Consider the following 22,281-nt stretch of genomic DNA (forward strand, 5'->3'; position numbering starts at 1 on the left):
TGTCCAGAAAAACAAGAGATTAGATACGGCTAGTGACATGCTGGTCTTTGCAATAATTTGTTCGAAACAAAACTGATTAATTTTATTCGTGAGAAGCTGTCCAGTCGCAGGCAGGCCAGGCCAGCATAATGTCGTTGACTGCGACATTTTTTAAAAATCTGAGTTCCCAGTAAAATTGACTGCTGGCCTGTTCAAAAATCGTGGATTAGCTGGGAACTGGGTGATATCATCGATTAATTCATTCACTTTTCAAGAATGAGTCTGCTGAAAGCTTCATGTGAGTATTGAAATTCATTTTTGATAGAACTCTGATTTTTCATAGATAGATCAAATTTTTCATCTTGGATAAAAATGTGATTCATAAAAAACAATTATTTGATGTGAGATATATTATACTCTTAATACAAGATGTGAGATATTTTATCCTTGAAACAAATATTCATCTCAGATAAATAATTATATTTTATGTGAAATTCAAAAGCTAGGATGTTATTTAAGCTGGATTTACACCAAAGTTATTAACATTTTGTTTTAACTTAATCCTTATAGATTCTATCAGATTGAACATAACTTATCATACATATGATGAACATATGTGTTTGTCAAGTTCCGTTCAATCAAATAGAATCTATAAGGATTAAGTTATTAACATTTTGTTAATAACTTTGGTGTAAACCCAACTTAAGACTACCTGATATATCATGTGTAGACCTGTATTTGTTTGAAATTTAATTTTTTCCAATCAATCACAGAATAGGGAAGAGTGTTCTAAGCTATAAGACTGTTATTCTATGAGACTATATTTCAAGTATTTTTTTATTTGATGACACCAAAAGGAATTGACCAAGTTGAAAGTGAATAATATAGAATAGCCAAGGAACATTTTGGTAGAACAATCTTGAATTTTCCAGGCAGGATCCTGTATACTCATGTAAACGTATTTTAAAAAGAGATTCGTGAAAATATAAAAAAATGTAAATATAAATCTGAGTAGGCTTTTAAATTATTTTGTCACGACATGTTTCGGCTACTAATGCCATTTTCATTTTATTTTATTTATATTAAAAGTAGCCCTAAAGAAAAAAAGACTATTAAAAAAATGGTATGTGTAGTACAAAGTAAGGCAACTGTATGATTTCTCAAAAATGTTGTATCCTCTAACATCATTATTTCTTAAGGTTTCATATTTCAAAATATCAAATTATTTTTGAAATATTGATGTTGGAGGGTACAAAATTTTCGAGAAATCATACAGTTACTTTACTTTGTACTACATAATTTGTTTTATAAATTTATGTTCACGAATATCTTTTTAAAAACACGATTGCATGAGTATACAGGTTCCTGCCTTGAAAATCCAAGATTGTTCTACCAACATGTTCCTTGGATATTATAGTACCTATCTATATCATTCACTTTATAGGGGTACTGAAGTTTTTTTTAGGGCTACTCTTGAATATAAATAAAAATATAAATCCAAGTACCCTTTTCAAAATGGTTTATACTCACAACATGTTTCGGCTATATGATGACATTTTCAAATAGGTACTGATAATTATTAGAATACATTATAAATTGTCGATCATAATAAAATGAAGGGTACCTACTTGATAATTTATGTTTTGTTTCAATATCTATATTATATTTTTAACGCAAGCTTTTTGATTTTTCAGTTAATTCTAGAAAATTTTAAAGTCTTGGAAATATTAAGAAAAATTATAGAAATGATCAAATGAATAAAAGTTACTGCTAAAAATGACAGGTCATGAACCTCTTGTCCTTCCAATGTTGTTTTTTGTTTTGCGTATGAACTGCGTCTCCATTTCCTATGGAGAAAAAATCCTGAATCTTATGAATAATTCAGAAGCTGTAGTTGATACAAATCGCGCTCCACACCATCACCAATAAATCACAAGATATTTTAGATAAGATTTGAATTCTTCAAGTTCTATAAAGAACGAAACTTGAGCTTTCATGTTAGTTTTTGAGTTTTCCATGTTATGAAAAAATAACATGCTTACATGTTGAGCTTTTTCATGTTAATGTGTATTTGTTACAATTTAAAGGGATTTTTATCTCATTTAGTGCAGTTTGCACATCAGTGTCAGTTTAAACTGGATTAAATCCATATATCGAGTCTTGTTTGTTATAAAGTACCTAGATCATTTTGAGTTTAATTTAAGCCTCCATCTAATTAGATTAAGTTTGAGTTTTGACAAAGCAAAAGGCCCTTATAGAGATCATTTTTTTCAAATGAAACTTTAAAATTTATTGGAATCAGCCTCCTATAGATTTTTGAGAAAAAATTTGGTTTTCACTTGGGTAAGAAGTAAATCATAGATGCTAAATCATTATCACTTTCCTTGCCCTATTACCATAGGTAAAGAAAGTATTGCTTTCCGAAAAAAATTAAGGTACCCCAATTTCTAAATTTCTATACGTTTCAAGGTCCCCTGAGTCCAAAAAAGTTGTTTTTGGGTATTGGTCTGTATGTGTGTGTGTGTATGAGTGTATGTGCGTCTGTGTACACGATATCTCATCTCCCAATTCACGGAATGATTGGAAATTTGGAACTTTAGGTCCTTACAATATAAGGATCCGACACGAACAATTTCGATCTAATGCAATTCAAGATGGCGGATAAAATGGCGAAAATGTTGTCAAAAACAGGGGTTTTCGCGATTTTCTCGAAAACAGATCCAACGATTTTGATCAAATTTATACATAAAATAGTCATTGATAAGCTCTATCAACTGCCACAAGTCCCATATCTGTAGAAATTCCAGGAAATCCGCCTCATCTATGCAAATTTGATTTTAGATTCCCAATTATCAGGCTTCAGATACGATTTGAACAAAAAAAATTCAAGTGGAAAAGATTCAGCATGAAAATCTCTACAATTAATGTTCAGTAACATTTTCACCTAAAATTCAGAATAAGCTCGAAATTCGAGAAAATATTATTTCAATTGGAAACTGTTGGAACCTGTTGATTCTATTAAATCATTCACTATGAAGAGATAGCAGACTTCGGGTGTCTCCAGCGTTATTGTCCTGTCACCAGCTGGCTTGGATCTTTGAATAGTAGACTTGAGATGCGCGTGAACACTAGCGTCAGGTGATACATTTTCATGATTTTTGAGTTTTTAAGCCACCATCTGATTAGATTAAGTTTGAGTTTTTCATTATAATATAATACTAGCCGTCAGGCTCGCTTCGCTCGCCATATCCGTCTAGCCAGGGGGCTCCACCCCCTAGACTCCCGACTGGATCGTCCAAAAATGAGATCAGCGGGCTCGCTTCGCTCGCCTGCATGTAGACTTCAGCGGAACCTCTGTACCGAATTCTGGACCCCCGACTGGATTGTCCAAAAATGAGATCAGCGGGCTCGCTTCGCTCGCCTGCATGTCGACCTCAACGGTACCTCTGTACCGAATTTGAACGTATTATATCAATTTGATCTCGAAAAACACCTGTTACTTTATCGGCGTATCTTTGGCGAACAAAATTCTTCCACCTCAGTTAAACCTGTGTACTGAATTTTTTAAAATATATTTCCATCAATTATTGAAAAAGGTGAGGAAACGAAGAAAAGCTGAGAAAACGCTAATTTCGGCTAATTGGATAAATTGGTATTTTGGAGGTCCTGGATAAATGCATTTCAATCTTCAACTTGGTGCCAACCTAACAAAGTCAACTCAACTTAATGCCAACCTGACAAAATTTTTTATTTAATTACCAGAACAACTGTTTCGAAGAGGTACTCTCTCTAGATTATAGTTCTATATTAACATATGGTATGGACATTTCAATTATTATAATTTTAAGATATTGGAATAAGAAGAATATACATGCTAAAAGAACTTTAAACCCTTAAAAACCACCCTTAGAGTTAAAATATCGCCAAAAGATTTCTTAGTGCGCCTCTGAAGGGCCAACTGAACATACCTACCAAATTTGAACGTTTTTGGTCCGGTAGATTTTTAGTTCTGCGAGTGAGTGAGCCAGTCAGTCAGTCAGTCAGTGAGTGAGTGCCATATCGATTATATATATATATATATATATATATAATATATATATATATATATATATATATATATATAGATTAAAATTTATATATTAATATTTTATTATATATATTCTAGTGTCCCCACACAGGGTAGCCTAAAAGGAACACATATATTAGAAATTAGGAAACAATATTGTATTTTTTTTTAATAGAAAATTGAATAATAATAAATTGAGTTACAAGTTTCCAGTAGACGCTATAGTAACTGTATCTTTAGTTTTGATCTTTTGATAACAATGTTGTTAATAAAATTGATTTTGGCGATGAATTGAACAGGTTTCGTGCGAACATGGAGAAGCGTGGTGATTCGGACAGCGAGCAGCAATGGGCCGCAAGCCAACACAGACCCCAGCAGCACCCCCGAGCAGAAGCTGATGAAGAAATGGGGAACGGACAACGTGCGAATCGCACAGCAACTGGAGGAGGGCACAGTCAAGCCTTTCAACACCATTCCTGGACCCAGGTCGTTCTCATTCCTCGGCACTAAACCGCTCTTCTGGAAGATTGTCGGTGAGTGTAATATTATTCAATCACAAATTTGAGATTGTTTATTTAGTCTATAATAATAAATGGAAATATGTTTGTTTAAAAAATAGCCTACTCAAATTTAAATGTACTTTTTTGTTAAAATGAATCATTTATTTGCCAAAAAACAAAATACAAAAAACTTATAAAAGAAAAAACAAGCACATGCTACTGCACTTAACTAAAATACATAAATGTTAATTTATTCAATTTTCAATTATATATTTTTAATGGCATTGCTAGCATAGACAATTAGTCTGTTCGCTAGCAATGAGTTGAGATTGAATAGTAATTAATAATAATATTCTTCAATGTTGTTTTCCATCACGAACTGCTTATTATTAAATCACTTTTTGCTTTTGGAAAAAACGACTAGCAGTCAAATATTTTAAAATAAATGAATAAATCACTCACTGGACAACTAATTGGACAACTAGTTCTTATTCATTTATTGTAAAATATTTGACAAGTTGGACAACTAGTTGTCCAGTGAGTGATTTATTGTAAAATATTTGACTGCTAGTCGTTTTTTCCAAAAGCAAAAAGTGATTTAATAATAATAATACAGTAATATATTCAGAAAAATAATAAATAATGATGTTCTCACACTTTGCAACATTTAATATGGAGCTTTCATATTAATTTTTAAAAACCCTGGACCACAAATGAGAAATTAAAAATTTACGGATTTCATCTTTATTATATTAGTTTTCTATGAACAATTTCATTTGAAATGCTAAAATTTTTTTGTGTGCATTACTTAATCACAAAATTAAAACAATATTTTGAAAAAAAAAATGTTAGATTTAACCCAGTCATCAATTAGAGTAATAAAGTTTTTATTTATTTTATGTGTTAACAAATTTATAGGAATTTTATTTATGAGAATATTGCAGTTGTGATCAAATTGCCTTCTGCTTACTGAGAGTCTGGAAAATCGAATTATAAATTGATTTGTAATTAGTGGTCGAGTATTGTAGCTGAGTGCACGGGGGTGGTGAGTGTTTGGCTTTATTGATATTTATTAAAATAAATATTTATTTATTTACAAAGCAAATGCCACTAATGTAATAATATTGGTAGATCAAATAATAAGGTAGTCCTTGTGCTATTTTTCTTCCAAATTTGTAGGAGACAAAGTCCAAGATAAGTTTAGAATTTCACGTGTACAATTTTTATAAAATTTTAGTCCATAATAAACATGAAAACTATAAATTTTGAATTTAGATGGCTTGAATTTCAGATTCAAAATTCAATTTTATTAAGCCAAGACACTTCACAACTGGATATGTCAACAGGTATTGAAAAATCTTCTTCTTTGACTGTGCCTTATCCCATTTGAATGGGGTCGGCATTCCTTCCTATTATTCTGCCTCTCCACAAAGCCCTATCCAATGCTTGCTCTCTCCTCCAACCACTCTCCCGCAAGTCAGCCGCTATTCTATCTCCCTACCTCGTCCTCTCACACCATCCAAAACCAAATCCTGCACTCTTCGTCCAACATAATCCTCCTCCCGTCGCTGTACATGCCCAAACCACCTCATCCTTGTCTCCTGCATTTTCTTTCCCAGTGGTCCAACTTTTACAGTGCCTCTGATCAATTCATTTCTTATTTTATCTCTTCTTGTAACCCCACACATCCATCTTAGCATTCTCATCTCAGCCACCTCCATCTTTCGTTCCTGTTTCTTTGAAATGGGCCATGTTTCTGTTCCATACAGCATAGCTGGCCTCACAACTGATCTATACACTTTTCCCTCTTTTGACAATTCACTCTCTTATCAAAAGAACACCACTCATTTTTCTCCAGTTCATCCATCCAGGTATTTTAGGTATTGAAAAATACATAAAATAAATAAATAGAATAGCAGGAGCTTACAAAAAATAGAGCACGTCACATAATTAATTGATTAATTAGAAATATTCCAGTCAAATACACTTGAAAATACTAATTACTCATAATCGTTGAATGATTTGGGTTGAATCACGACTTTTCTTTTGAATCTTTCTGTAAATGAGTACTTAAACGAATGAAAATATGTTCAAAAATACTCAAATCAGTATTGTTCAGTTTGTGTGACTTTACGATCACTCTGTAAATTTGTAAGCAAGAGAAATATAACATGAGTGGTACCGTATTCGAATGAAAATATTAAGTTTATATTAAAAAAGACTCAATTCATAAAATCGTTGAGCGTTTATCAGTTTGTGCGAATTTTCGATCTCTCAGTAAATAATTGTCGTTGAGATAATGAGAATACGAATGAAAAAATACCAAAGTTATTATGGTTGAGTACGGTAATTTTGAAAGACTCTAATCATGGTACTCGTGGAGTGATTCACGTTTGGCGATTTTTCGATTTTCTGTACATGTAAAATTTCATTGGATCTGTTTATGAAGTTCTTCATACGTGGAGTCGTTATTTCTATTGTTAGGTACTTTCATTTTACCTATTATATAATATTATTATATTTATTATTTATCATAACTGAAACGGTACCTTACTGTAATTATTCTCATATATTAGGACTACTTCGTACTTTCTTATACTTGTTTTTTTTCTTTAGGGCTACTTTTAATATAAATAAAAATATATAAATTTGATTACCCTTTTGAATCATTTCGTCACGACGTGTTTCGGCTGTTAGTAGCCTAACTCAGATTTATATTTTTATTTATTTTTTATTCTTCTACGTTATTATTCATCATATTTAAGTCACTAAAGAATTATTTTTAATGGAGCTGACGTTCTCATTTAATAAGAAAGAGAGATTTTGAAATGTATTCATACGAAATATGTTGAATAATATTAATTATTAATCTGAAAATTAGTTCTTTATGTGTGTTAATTATAGAGGTAGGAAATTATTGAAAAAACCTTACCGTACTTCATCCATAACATTTTGTCATCCTATATTTTTAATCTGATGAATTTTATATTCAAATAATACTCAAAAATAGTAGTTTCAGCTATATTCATAAATAGCTAGTGTAATAAGATCAATCTTTTCATCGAAATAAAATAGGGAATATTTATAGCCTATTCAATATAGTGCACTGAATCAATCTAAAGCCGCGTTTACACCAAAGTTATTAACAAAATGTTAATAACTTAATCGATATAGATTCTATTAGATTGAACGAAACTTGACAAACACATATGATCATCATAATCACCAATCTAATAGAATCTTTAAGGATTAAGTTATTAACATTTTGTTAATAGCTTTGGTGTAAACGCAGCTTAACATTTATTCCAAAACAGCATTGAAATTGAAATTCCAATTCTAAATCTAATAAATAAGAAACTATCTTTTCTCATTGAACATTTCAAACATCCTGGTTTAACTATATATTATAATTTATCTTCAAGTCAAGTTTCTAAAGTTTTTGAATCAGTTTCACAGTGTTGAATCTAATACTGATAATTGTAAATACTGTAAATATAATTCCTAATCAACTATTATGTATATTATTTAAATTTCAACTGATATCTATGAATACAACTATCTGTCATTATAACTATAATCCCTGTCAATCCAAAACAAATTTTCAGGAAAATATGACAAAGACCAACACATGGAGACCTATTACAAATTCTACAAAGAGTTCGGAGAGATAGTGAGAGAAGATGTGCATCCTAAACACCCCCTGGTTCACATCTACAACCCTGCAGATATGCAGACGATGTTCATCTATGAGGGAACCTATCCGATGAGATACAGTCACATGGTGCTCGAGAAATACCGCCTAGAAAAACCTGAAGTCTATGCTAGCGGAGGTATTCTGCCATCGTAAGTGAAAACATATTAATTCAGTAAGGTTTGATACAAGTAATGATTATACATTGAAACTTGTTAATTATCATTTTATTGATTTATTCACTAACCAAAAGACACTGACAAAGATACTAACAAAAAAAATTGTTCAAAGTGTAATTTTCCTTCTAGTAGGACAGGATAAAACATACTGTTTCATTTTTTCAATACAGTGTAATGGACTACTGATCTGAATCATTCATTTTCTTCTGTAGCATGTCTATTCATTCATTTTTGGCCTTCTCTTTCAGCAGTCGAGTGATTTAGTTTATTGAAAAACACTTATTTCCTGAGACTTTTATTTTCTGATATTGAACTCTCATAATATAAGAGAGTTATTATTATTTTTATTATAAATAATATAATTATTTATTATTCCATTGTAATTTTTGTTTCTATTTATTTATTCTATTATATTTTATAGAACATTAATATTATTTTTACTAATTTCATAATTTTGTTTGATTATCAATTTTTACTTTTTTTCAATATAGAAAAACTCTAATACTATGTCACTGAATGAAGTTTGTGAATAGTAATTAATATCGGGGCACCGAGCTTCGCTCGTTATTTTTATTTATTGATAAACAAAACACAATTCTCTAAAATGATCGTGTTTATATTTCACAGCTTGCTATATGTCATCTTATGAATTTCGGGGATGCGATATTTTGATTTTTCACATACTCGCTTACTCACTTTTTTACTATCCACAGACGACGAAAGTCTCAGCTGTTTCAGCCAAGGATGAATTATCCTTTTAATGTAGTTCAGCGAGTTTTCCCAAGGATGAGACCTAGTGCAATCGAATTTTCATATCATAAACCTACTATGTTCCAAATTTCGTAAAAACCGTTAGAGCCGTTTTCGAGATCCGTTGAACATAATAATAACCAGATATAAAAATACAGAGATTGCTCGCTTAATATAATAGGATAATACGCAACAAGCAACTAATAACTTATACCCCAACACATATCATTTATAGTGTATAGTATATTTATTCATTAAATTATCTATGCCTATTAAGAAATTATTCAATGCATAGAACTTCTTTATTTTATCTGTAATAAATGCTATAGTATTCAAATTTGTATTGTAATTATTGTTTTTGATGAACAAACATTTATTTGATTTGATCTGATTATCTCTTCATATTTTGTATTGTATATGTATTTTCTGCTAACGACGTGCTTAAGTGGTAGAGTTGACATTACTGTGCAAACTCCGCCACGTCAAAAAATAGAAAAGTCATTCTATTCTATTCCATTCTATATACGATATATTACTACTATAGAACTACATAATTTTATTTGGTACTATTTGAATCTAACAGAAACGGGCCAGCGTGGTACGCCCTGCGTAAAAAGTTCCAGAAAAGTCTGCAGGACTACAGGGAGGTGGAGAAGTACGTCGGACGAGTGGAGGAGATCACAGATGAGTTTCTGGAAGCTCGGATTCAGCCCGGCATAATTGAGGACTGTTCCCAAGAAGTAGCTCGGCTATTCATGGAATGTGAGTCTCATTATTCATTAATCTTACTATTTATTAATATCGGGGACCGAGCTTCGCTCTGGAGTACAAAAGCATAAAAAATCTATTACGAAAGAAGAAATGATAATAACATTCATACAGAAATGTTCTATCTAACCACAGTAAATTGAGATTAATTCCCAGAGGAATGCAAAAATTTCCCTCACAAAGACCCGGTTGCACAAAAGCCGGTTAAATTTCAATCCTGATTAACTTCACGCGAACCAAATCAGAGAAGGCCATTTCAAGAAGATGTATCTACTAGAATTAATCAGGATTTGAAATAACCCGGCTTTTTTGCAACCGGCACTAAGTACCTGATTGAATGATTACAAAAGATCAACAGCTGAGTCATAATTTTGACACAGTCCCACACACATGAACTCGCTCACTCACTTCCATCACCAACAGACGACGAAATAATTATTATCAGCTGTTTTTCCAAGGATGAATGATAATTATATCCTTTTAATGTCCTTCAGCGAGTTTTTCCAAGGATGAAACCTAGTGCTTTATATTATAAACCTACTATGTTCTGAGTTTCGTGAGAATCGTTAGAGCCGTTTTCGAGATCCGTTGAACATAAATAGCCAGATAACCAGATAACCAGATAACCACATATGAAAATCTGGTGTGGCGCACTCACACAACTTTCCTTGCCGTTATGATTTGATCACCTGACGCTAGTGTTCTCGCGCATATCAAGTCTACTTATAAACAAAGATCCAAGCCAGCTGGTGATAGGACAATAACGTTGGAGACATACGAGGTCTGCTATCTCTTCATAGTGAATCATTTAATAGAATCCAGTTGCCAACAGTTTGCAATAATTGGATAATCACATTTTCTCGAATTTCGAGCTTATTTTTAATTTTAGGTGAAAATGTTACTGGACATTAATTGTAGAGATGCTCATTATCAATCTACTCCACTCAAAATTTTTTGTTTAAATTGTATCTGAAGCCTGATAATTGAGAATCTAAAATCAAACTTTGCATAGATGGGGCGGAGCTCCTGAAATTTTTACAGATATGGGACTTGTGGCAGTTGATAGAGCTTATCGATGACTATTCTAGGTATAACTTTAATCAAAATCGTTGGAGCCGTTTTCGAGAAAATCGCGAAAAACCCTGTTTTTGACAACATTTCCTCCATTTTAGCCGCCATCTTGAATCGCATTTGATCGAAATTGATCGTGTAGGATCCTTCTATTGTAAGGAGCTCACGTTAAAAATTTCAAGTCATTCCGTTAATTGGGAGATGAGATATCGTGTACACAGACGCACATACACTCATACACACACACACACATACAGACCAATACCCAAAAACCACTTTTTTGGACTTAGGGGACCTTGAAACGTATAGAAATTGGGGTACCTTAATTTTTTTCGGAAAGCAATACTTTCCTTACCTATGGTAATAGGGCAAGGAAAGTAAAAATATAAACAGATATACAGAAATTGCTCGCTTAATATAATAGGATAGGTATTGACATTGTTTACAACACTTCTTATTGGAGATTTACGACTTTTTATGTTATGTTTATTTATGTATATTGATACTGTTCCTAATGTAGGTATCTGAAAATATTATGGATAACGATTTATTAATTGTGTTTTAATCAGTGATTTGTATTTGTGTTTTGTTTGCAGTGACGTCATTGGTCGCATTTGACGAGCGTTTCCACGCGTTCAGCGAGGCCGAGATGCGGCCGGATTCGCGGTCGAGTCGACTAATGGGGTCTGCCTCAGTTATAAACTGCTCTATCATGAAGACCAACCTGAATCACATTCTGTGGCGTCTCTTCCCGCAGCTCTCCAAAGCCTGGCGGGATCTGGTCGTCGCTCATGCTTATGTCGAAGAGTTAGTAGCCACAATAGTTTATTTTACACCTAAGTGAGGTCCACGTTAATAATGAAACTTAGGAGAGCAACGTTGCCGATCCTCTGCCTTGCCACCGCCTTCTAAAGAAGATAGCTGAGACCAGTATATCTTATGTACTTGTAGGTCTGTGAACAGTAGACCTCGCGTAGTTATAAACCATACTGTCCATCAGAGTAAATCCTGTCTGTATGTCGTGTCGGCGAGATATCGGTGTGAAAACGGCTAATGGCTGATGGGGTTGGTGTTTCAAAAATGCAAACATCAAAAGCTAATCTCCTTCAAGACATACTAGCAACAGGTCAGCCAGTGGCGCTTCGTGGATTTTTGAACTTGTAGGAGTCAAAAACATAAGTAGGGCTACAACCCCCCTCCCCATTATAGTCGCAATGGAAAAGATCACATTGACTTTTTCTGCCATAGACAAATTCAAATGTTGTATGGATGCTGGCATATAAAGGTGCGTACAGATATACGCGCCGCGAACATGAGCAATTCACTTTTAATCAGCTGATTATATCTGTATTTTTGAAGAAACGGTGAGATATAGTTATAAAAAGCTTGGCATCAGCTGATTAAAAGTGAATTGCTATTGCTCATGTTCGCGGCGCGTATATCTGTACGCACCTTTAGGCCTATATAAACACAACATGCAAGTTCACGACTCAAAATGATAAGCTACTCACATCATGGTCTACTTTTAATTTTATTCGATTCGTCGATCCTTCTTTGAAGCAAACATTTTGGTGACAGAGTCGTAGAATTCTGCTTCTGTCATCAATTTCTTGAAATACTGTTCTTCAATACACAGGGAAGCTAGTCCATTGAGTCGATTTTGATGGTTGAATTCGTAGTGTTTTTTTATGCGTTTAAGAACCGAAAAGGTGCGTTCGGCAGAAGCACTTTGTAGCTGGGATAGTGAGCACTAGATGAATTACATAGTTTGCTTTTTCAATAAAAAAAAGTAAATTCGTATGGCTTTTGTTGGTGGGGAGTCCCTTTCTGGAAGGTCCCACCGCCTGAATATATAATTTAAGCCGTCAATGGGCCTTACGACTGTCATACTTCAGCCGGGACCGACACTTAACGTACCCATCCGATAACACGGGAGTGATCTGGTTAAAAAACTTTTGGTTATGAGAGGGATTGAACCCGGGATCTCTGTGCTGCTACGCAAGCACTCTAATCACTAGACCACGGATCACTCCTGCTTTTTCAATGAATGCCCCTGTTAAATAATTTTCCACTAAATAGGCATTCAATTTAGAAATGCAGTTAATGAAGGAAGAAGAGGAGTAAATTACGACAACACAGCCTCCAAACTATTTACATTGAAATATTGTCCGTGTCCGTATGGAGACTTCATTAGGTCTTGCAGAAAGCAGAAACATTGTCGGCAAGTCAATCGATTGGATCAAATATCGATTATTTCGTTTCGATAATCCATGTGGTTGAGGAGCTACTTACGAAGGACCTTATTCAATCATTCATATACGAGTAGTTCCTTCCGCGTCCACTTAGCATGTAGCGCAGCGCTAGTGTCGAATTGTAGGAATAAATTAGACTTCCTACAACGCTACAAGCCTTCTTATGTTGCAAAACTGCTCCGTATCTTTCAATTCCGTATTTTCTATAATATTTTGATAGGGATTCGCATGCTCCTATAACCTATAGATACACTATGAAGACATTATTATTATTCTGTATCAAAGTGTAGAAACTTCCTCACTTCCTACATGGAGGAATCGCCCTAGAGGTCAGCTCGAGTTGAAAGCAGAGAAAGGTCGAGAGACAATACTATTTTATTTTTGTTATTAATTGCATGCAATTAATAGTGCATTAAATTGTACATGAAAATTGCATGCGATTACGCATGCAATTAATAGCCCACACGACAGTTGATTTTTCACCAAGTTAGATTGAAATATTAATTGCATGCGTCATTGCATGCGATTCATAATCCACACGACAACTGATTTATGATGCATTATTTTCTATAGTCTGATTTTTAAGGTGATATTGGCGTTGGGAGGAGACTCCTTTTCCTTTTGTATTATCCTTAAAATGCATAATTTCATAAAACTTATATATACGTCGACGCGAAATTCAAAAAGGAACATACCTGTCAAATTTAATGAAAATCTATTGCCGCGTTTCGCTGTAAATACGTAACATAATTATAAACATAAAGAGAAATGCAAAACCGTCTACTTGAATCTTACACCTCACTTTGTTCGGTAAAGTATCGCTCAGTAGCTCGGTAAAATATCAAATGTTGAGTCAATTCAAGAGAGAGATTCTTATCATATCTTTAAATTGATACTCAAGCTACAGGTACTATATCTCTCTCTTTGATAATAGAACCTATTTTTCTTCACTTGAGAGATCCAATTAGAAGGGTTTCCATTTTATTCATAGAATGTCAACCGAAGAACAGGGTCCGCCTGTAAGGTGAAAAAGGCGATCATCCTATTCTATGTGCACCTATTCTTGAGACGTTTTATTCTACAGTGAGGTCCACGTTATAATGGCAGTGGAGAAAGATAGGAGAAAAACGTTGCCGATTCTCTCTCTTGTCAATACCATCTATAGACGGTAGCTGATACAAGTTTATTAATATAATATAACCGGGTCGTTATCGTTTAAAATAATGAATTATATTTTATTAAGCAAAACATTTTATTTTTCAATAATTCCATAATAAATTTTCATAATCAAGATGTAATATTTTGTTAATTAATTATTAATTCTACATTGTGAAAAGCCGATCTGGCAACCGAGAAAAACGAGAGAGAGATAGCGCTATCTGCTTCTCTGAATGATAGACAAGGATAGCAATACCATTGCTGAGCAAACACTGCCGTTATAACGTGGACCTCACTATGGTAAGGGATGATGCTCACAATAAGCCCTAATGGTGCGTACAGACTTTCGCTCTGCTCCGCAACCGAACGTCACTCCAGCAGAGCGAATGATGATCGACCGGGGAGCAAGAGTCGTTCGACCGGGGAACGCGAGAAGAGCTAACATCTTCCGTAACGTTCATGATCAGTGCGACTGCAGAGCGGGGGCGGAGCGACTGCGGTGCGATGGAGGGCGGTACGAGGGCGGAGCATGCTCGGTGCGGGTTGGAGGCGCGTATATATGTACGCAGCTTAAGATTGCCTGTTGATGATGACAAGGAAGATTGAAATCAAAATTGAAATGACAAGAGAAAATAACATACAATAAAATTGAATTATTCTAGAATAGAGCATTATAAGTTATTAATGAGAAGTGAAATAGTAGAAATTCTGATATTAAATTGATAAGAATAATTGTAAATGGCAAGGAAGATTAGAATAAAGTCGCAAAAGAGTTCAATAAAAATTGAACTATTTTAGAATACATAAATATGAGTTATTAGTTGTGGAGTGAAATTATAAAAATTCTGATATTTGTAGTAAATGAGTAATATGAATAAGTATTTTGTAAAGTATAATTGTAATAATAATTGTGAATTGTGATAAGATTCTTTCTTTCTTTTGTTTTCAGGGTTGCTCTAGAACAAATAGCGAAGAAAATGGCGTACATAAAAGAGATCGACGCGACGCGACCGGAGAACAGAGCTCCGACCTCCACGCTGGAGAGTTACCTGAGGCTGAAGGACACTGATATCCGCGACATCACCGGCATGATTGTCGATCTCCTATTGGGTGGATCAGACACTGTGAGTCCTCTACGTTTTTTACACTTCAGAGATATAAAAAATTGAACTCAAAATAATTCAGCATATGAGAGAATCTAAATATTCAATATTAATGAAGCTCTAAATAATTAAGAATATGAGAGAATTTTATTTAATGAGTAGGCAATCTTTCAAAAGAATAAGGGTCATATCTACTATAGACTAGTTCTACTATCAAAATTGTTCGAATCCCGACCTGGACAAGATATTCTTCTCGGACAATCCCGTTTTTCGGATGGACACGTTAAGTTATCGGTCCCTGCTGCTTAAACACAGTCGTTAGGTCATGTCAAAAGCCATGAAATTGATCAGGTGCGTCCTAAAAACTTCAGACACCAGGTCAGAGCCAGCCTGGTCACTGGATATTATCAACATTTTTACTACTACTAAAGATAATTCAAGTATAATAGGGCAGGTTTCCGAGCTCGGGATTTAGCTAAGTTCTAGACTTTAAACAGCTGGAGTCAGAAAATCGGCTGTCTCTGCTTAAAGTGATTGTAGATTATTACCAAATTGTATTAGGCCTACTTTTATATTTGCAATTTTGTCTACATTATTTACAAAAATTTAATTAATGTTCAGATCACGTCCAGCATGAGCTATCTGCTGCACAACCTGTCCAGACACCCGGCAGTGCAAGAGAAGATCTACGAAGAGTGCCTGCGCATCCAGCCGGACGACAACGGGCGACTGCCCCAGGATGTCGCTCAGAAGGCGACCTACACCAGTCAGGTGATCAGGGAGTCCCTCAGGATCAACCCTGTTGCCATCGGCATAGGGAGAGTACTGCCCGTCGACGTTGTCATGAGCGGATATCATGTCCCCAAATTTGTGAGTACAGATATGCTCAATTTGTCACTTTTGTCAATTACTTACAAGGTATTCTAGATCCAGAAATATGTGAAGTGCGTGACATAGGCTACACATTACCTTTTGGATTTCATTATCATTAAATAGGTAAATGAAAGAGGTATGGAAATTCCTTTGGAAGAGGCATGGTACAGGCAGTAGTGGCTGTAGTGGCTGTAGTCGAGTGGATTAGATGCTGGCTTTGCAATCCAAAGGCCGCCCAGGTTCGAATCCAAGCCCGGGAGAGATATTTTTTTCGGGTCACTCCCGTGTTTGGGATGATGGACACGTTACTTGTCGGTCCCGGCTGCCTAAAAAGCAGCCGTCAGGTCATGTCAGAGGCCCTGAAATTGATCAGTTGTGACCTGAAAACTCTTACACCAGACTGGACTAGCCAGGTCAATCCATATTTTTTATGATATCTATTACAGTATAATCGATTATTGTAATTTGCATTGATAGGTAAATGATTGATTGATCGACTGTAAATGATTGATTAATAGAATTGCTCGATAAAACATGATAGCTTAATCAAAAAATCTGGTGTGGCGCACTTACACAACTTTCCTTGCCGTTATTAGAATTGATCACCTGACGCTAGTGTTCACGCGCATCACAAGTCTACATATAAACAAAGATCTAAGCCAGCTGGTGACAGGACAATAACGCTAGAGACATACGAAGTCTGATATCTCTTCATAGTGAATGATTTAATAGAATCAACAGTTTGCAATTGGATAATCACATTTTATCGAATTTCGAGCTTGATTTCAATTTTAGGTGGAAATGTTACTCAACATTAATTGTAGAGATTTTTATGCTCAATCTTCACCACTCGATTTTTTTTGTTTAAATTGTATCTGAAGCCTGATAATTGAGAATCTGAAATCCAACTTTGCATAGATGGGGCGGAGCTCCTGAAATTTTTACAGATATGGGACTTGTGACAATTGATAGAGCTTATCAATGACTATTCCAGGTATGAATTTAATCAAAATCGTTGGAGCCGTTTTTGAGAAAATCGCGAAAAACCCTGTTTTTGACAACATTTTCGCCATTTTAGCCGCCATATTGAATTGCATTTGATCGAAATTGTTCGTGTCGGATCCTTATATTGTAAGGACCTTAAGTTCCAAATTTCAAGTCATTCCGTTAATTGAGAGATGAGATATCGTGTACTCAGTCGCACATACACTCATACACACACACACACACACACACACACACACACACACACACACATACAGACCAATACCCAAAAACCACTTTTTCGGACTCAGGGGACCTTGAAACGTATAGAAATGTAGAAATTGGGGTACCTTAATTTTTTTCGGAAAGCAATACTTTCCTTACCTATGGTAATAGGGCAAGGAAAGTAATATTGATATAAATACCCAACATTTTTGTGCCACTAGGAATCAATCAATCAATCAATCAATCAATAATATTTATTCATCAAATGTACAAGTACATTGAATATTGTCACAATACACAATAATACTTATTGTTTTACATAATTTTTTTCATTTCCTAGTCTCATTTACAGACTTATACGCCACGAACACCCGCAGTTTGCTTCTCATCAGGTTATTATATCTGTATTTGTACAGAAACAGTAAGATACAGATATAATAAGAATAGCATCAGCAACTTGAAATTATTATTCATACAATCAGAACATCATTAAAACATCTTTATTGAAATACAGAACTAAAAAATGATTAGGTAACGCCTGTTTTGACTTCTTATAAAATTGATTAATTTTGATGTGATTTGTCAGACACACATAGTATCGCAGAACCAAGTGGCCTGCAGACTGCCGCAATACTTCGACGATCCTCTAGAGTTCCGTCCCGAGCGCTGGGAGAGGCGTCGCTACATCCGGGGAGAGGACCACCTCCAGGAGGAGCGCCTCGTCAGCGAAAAGTGTCTGTCCATTCCCTTCAGTCACGGGTCACGTGTCTGCATTGCCAAAAAGGTCGCCGAGTTGGATATGATTGTGCTGCTGCTCAAGGTCAGTTTAAATGGATTCTTCTTCTTCTTATCTTTCTTCTTCTTCTTCTTCTTCTTCTTCTTCTTCTTCTTCTTCTTCTTCTTCTTCCTTCTTCTTCTCTTCTTCTTCTTCTTCTTCTTCTTCTTCTTCTCTTCTTCTTCTTCTTCTTCTTCTTCTTCTTCTTCTTCTTCTTCTCCTTCTTCTTCTTCTTCTTCTTCTTCTCTTCTTCTTCTTTCTTCTCTTCTTCTCTTCTTTCTTCTTCTTCTCTTCTTCTCTTCTTCTCTTCTTCTTCTTCTCTTCTTCTTCGTCTTCTTCTTCTTCTTCGTCTTCTTCTTCTTCTTCTTCTTCTTCCTTCTTCTTCCTTCGTCTTCTTCTTCTTCTTCTTCTTCTTCTTCTTCTTCTTCTTCTTCTTCTTCTTCTTCTTCTTCTCCTTCTTCTCTTCCTTCTTCTTCTTCTCTTCTTCTTCTTCGTCCTTCTTCTTCTTCTTCTTCTTCTTCTTCTTCTTCTTCTTGAAAAATGCGTTCAACCGACATGACAAAATATGAAGCTTGATAAATTCTCTACTACAATTTTTGTTCAACTGAGTTTTGTGATATTTCCAACACTTTTCGGGATATTGGCTCTTGAAAGTATGAAATTGTTGAAAATACCTAAATAGCTATTTATGTATTAAGAGCGTAATGCGCGACTTTACCGCTCGCGCAAAACAGTTTGCAAGAGCGATAAAGAAGCATTACGCGCGAATTTGCATACAAAATTTTTTCTACAACTGCCCAAACCTGTTAAATTACTCATATCGGCGGATTTACAATTACCGACTTTTTAGGTTAAGATCTGACTTTTTGGCGAGCTGCTTACAATCAGCTGATTAGGAAGCGTAAAGAAACTCTTCTGCGCATGCGCGAATGGTTAGCGAGCGAAAAAGTAGATTCTCCTCAGAAATAAGCTGTTTTACGAGGAGAATTGAGTGTGTAAATTCTTTTTTTACGCGCAGTTGTAGAAAATAGTTATTTGTGCAACTAGTGCGCAAAGTGACAGTTTGCTGCACCGAAAGAAACGTTTACGCCCGAGCCGTAGGCGAGGGCGGAATGGTTTCTTGAGTGCAGCAAACGAACTTGGCGCACGTATTTCACATTAAATTTTTCCTACAGTTACCATTGAATATGAAAAGTGGGTAATTATGGGTAAAATTGCCTGAATAATGTAGTAGTGTTTGAATGGCCGGGGGGCAGCTGTGTGGTGTGTGCTGTGGTGGCACTGTGCTGTCGTTGTCCTTGGTTATAATATCTACTTAATAATTAGCGCGTTGTGCTTCGTTGCACCTCTGCTCACTATAGCAGCCCACTCACTGTTGCCAACTTAATTTTGATTTTGCTGCACTGGTGCTCCATATAACCTACTAACTATTTTGCGTTGTCATGCTGCAAATCTGGAGTACGCAAAGTACTCACTTTGTGCACTAGTGCGGAAAAGTGATTCTTTGCAGCCTGCAATCAGTGCACAAATGGTCACTTTTCAGGGTATCTGTAGGAAAAAATGTTTTCTTCTTCTTCCCCGTGATCTTGCAATGCATGATAAGCCTCAACAGTTCATACTTGTCATCTCTCATTACATGTCCTAAATATTCTACTTTTCTTCTTTCAATTGTTGAGATGTCTTCACATTCCTTTGTCATCAGTAGGAATACATTTCTATTAGTCACCTCTGCCGACCATGGTATCCTCCACATCCTCCTGTGAACACCAAATTTCAAATGCCTCGATGCTTTTGAGGTTTGACTTTTTCAAAGTCCATGCTTCCATGCCATAGAGTAACTTGAATAATGATGGCTCAAAATGATGAAATCTAAGAGCCGGTTGCACAACAGCCGGTTGAATTTTAACCGTGATTAATTCCACGAGAACCAATCAGAGAAGCCGTCTTTCCAAAACGTATCTGATTGGTTCTCGTGAAATTAATCACGGTTAAAATTTAACCGGCTGTTGTGCAACCGGGCCTCAGTGAGGAAATCTCTCACTCATCCAATAGTCTATTAACTGCAGTGTTTTTATAACTGTTAACTGTAGTGTTTTTATAATTATTCTAAAATCTCTTCGACCTCATAACATTTTGTGTGTGAAATCTGTTGTGATATCTTAACAACTTGTCAAATCTGTCCAAAAAAGCTCTAACCGTGGATTGAACTTAGATTGAATTTAAGATTAATATTATAAATTATAACTATAGCATCGAATCACAAATGCAGTTTGAAATTAATGAGAAATTTTATTTTCCAAATGCTGATGAATAAATGGTTTCTACTCAATCATAAAATGATGCCATTGTTTCTTTCCTAACAATAATTTACCATTATTCTATTACCTCATTGAATTTTCCATACTAGGTGATTTCGTAAATGGTACTCTATTGAAACTTTCGTCTCGTTTTCCAGCTCTGCCGCCGTTATACAATGAGATGGGCGGGTGCTCCCAAAGTCGGCATGAGAACTGTGCTCGTTCATCAACCGGACACACCAATCAGAATCGAGTTTACTGAGCGCAAGTCACTTGCTGACTCATCAACTCCATCACCGAGAACCTAAGGAAAAACACAGGAGGTCAACTTCTGCTATATTTGAACATTACAGTTAGGAATCATAATTTTACGAGATAACTTAGTTCATAAGTAATCGAGAAATGTTTTAGAATTATCCATGTTATTCTTTAAGAGTAGAGTAATTATTTTAATCCTAGGCATGATTGATTAGTAGAGAAACACGTTGATAAGGGATTTGATAGGATAAATCTGGTTGCTAATTTGTATCGGTCCTTCATGGTATCATTTGACTTGTAGCATAGCCACCTCTAATACAAGGCCCCGGCCTACGATGTTGCAACGTCGCAGTGTAGGCCTAGAATCTAATACATGATTGGTGAAAAAGATTTTCAAAATATCAGCTGATCTTTTTCACCAATCATGTATTAGATTCTAGGCCTACACTGCGACGTTGCAATATCGTAGGCCGCGGCCTTGTATTAGAGGTGGTAGCTATCATAGCCACCTCTAATACAAGGCCACGGCCTATGATATTGTTACGTCGCAGCGTAGGCCTAGAATCTAATACATGATTGGTGAGAAAGATCAGCTGGTATTTTTTAAAATCTTTTTCACCAATCATGTATTAAATTCTAGGCCTACACTGCGACGTTGCAATATCGTAGGCCGGGGCCTTGTATTAGAGGTGGCTATGTAGCTATGCTTGTAGTGTATCTCCAGAATTTTATTTCGTATGGTATTCAATTATTCTGTTAGATAAGTAAGTTGAAGAAGAATTTGGAAATTTTTTTAGCCTAATCAACGCTATTCCTTAGAATAAGAACTGTAAAATACATTTTATACTAGATATGTAAGTTTATAATGGATAGGAGAATATTTTATATAGGTAAATGCTATAGGCTACATAAGATTAGGGTATAAATGTATAAATTTTAGTAGGAGATTAAGTTCACTACTTCGATGAAAAAAAGTTTTAAATTGTTACACCCTGAGATTAGAGCTAGGTTCATTCTTCTCAAGGATCCAGAGGCTGATAACATGTACATACAGGATTAGGAATTTATAGGTTTATTACAATTTTAGGTTTAATGAAGTTTTAGGTTAATTGGTTTATCTATCTATTTTAATAGGATATTAAACTCAGCACATTGGAAAGCTTTGATGTTACTTCCTGAGATTAGAGCTGGAAACTCAATTCTTCTCTTGAATCTCAGGTTGATAACATATTAGAGAATCATTTTTTGATCAATTAAGGTAGTTTCGTAAGAGTAGAAATAGGGGACTTTTCTAGAATCTAGGCTGTAACAATGAAGTAAATTCTTCTGAATAAATTGATATCATTCCTTGA

The 22,281-nt window shown here is 35.0% G+C and overlaps 1 protein-coding gene across 1 annotated transcript; it reads left to right on the top strand.

Moving 5' to 3' along the window:
• Window positions 1-83: 83 nt before the first annotated feature.
• On the top strand, window positions 84-21,322 carry LOC111060963 (cytochrome P450 302a1, mitochondrial). Its single transcript, XM_039437541.1, has 9 exons — window positions 84-277; window positions 4,345-4,578; window positions 8,151-8,388; window positions 9,749-9,927; window positions 11,601-11,811; window positions 15,364-15,538; window positions 16,139-16,387; window positions 18,186-18,419; window positions 20,830-21,322. The coding sequence occupies exons 1-9, from the start codon at window positions 256-258 to the stop codon at window positions 20,977-20,979; spliced, it is 1,692 nt and encodes a 563-aa protein (XP_039293475.1). The 5' UTR covers window positions 84-255; the 3' UTR covers window positions 20,980-21,322.
• Window positions 21,323-22,281: the final 959 nt, after the last annotated feature.

This window comes from Nilaparvata lugens, chromosome 11 (assembly GCF_014356525.2).
Source record: "Nilaparvata lugens isolate BPH chromosome 11, ASM1435652v1, whole genome shotgun sequence".
NCBI lineage: Eukaryota > Metazoa > Arthropoda > Insecta > Hemiptera > Delphacidae > Nilaparvata > Nilaparvata lugens.

What these genes read in the sequence shown, in the direction of transcription:
- LOC111060963 (XM_039437541.1), top strand. Translation starts at nt 256, where the DNA reads ATGAGTCTGCTGAAAGCTTCAT. An exon ending in GATATCATGTCCCCAAATTT is followed by an intron (nt 16,388 to 18,185) that starts GTGAGTACAGAT and finishes GTGATTTGTCAG; the next exon opens with ACACACATAGTATCGCAGAA. An exon ending in TGATTGTGCTGCTGCTCAAG is followed by an intron (nt 18,420 to 20,829) that starts GTCAGTTTAAAT and finishes CTCGTTTTCCAG; the next exon opens with CTCTGCCGCCGTTATACAAT.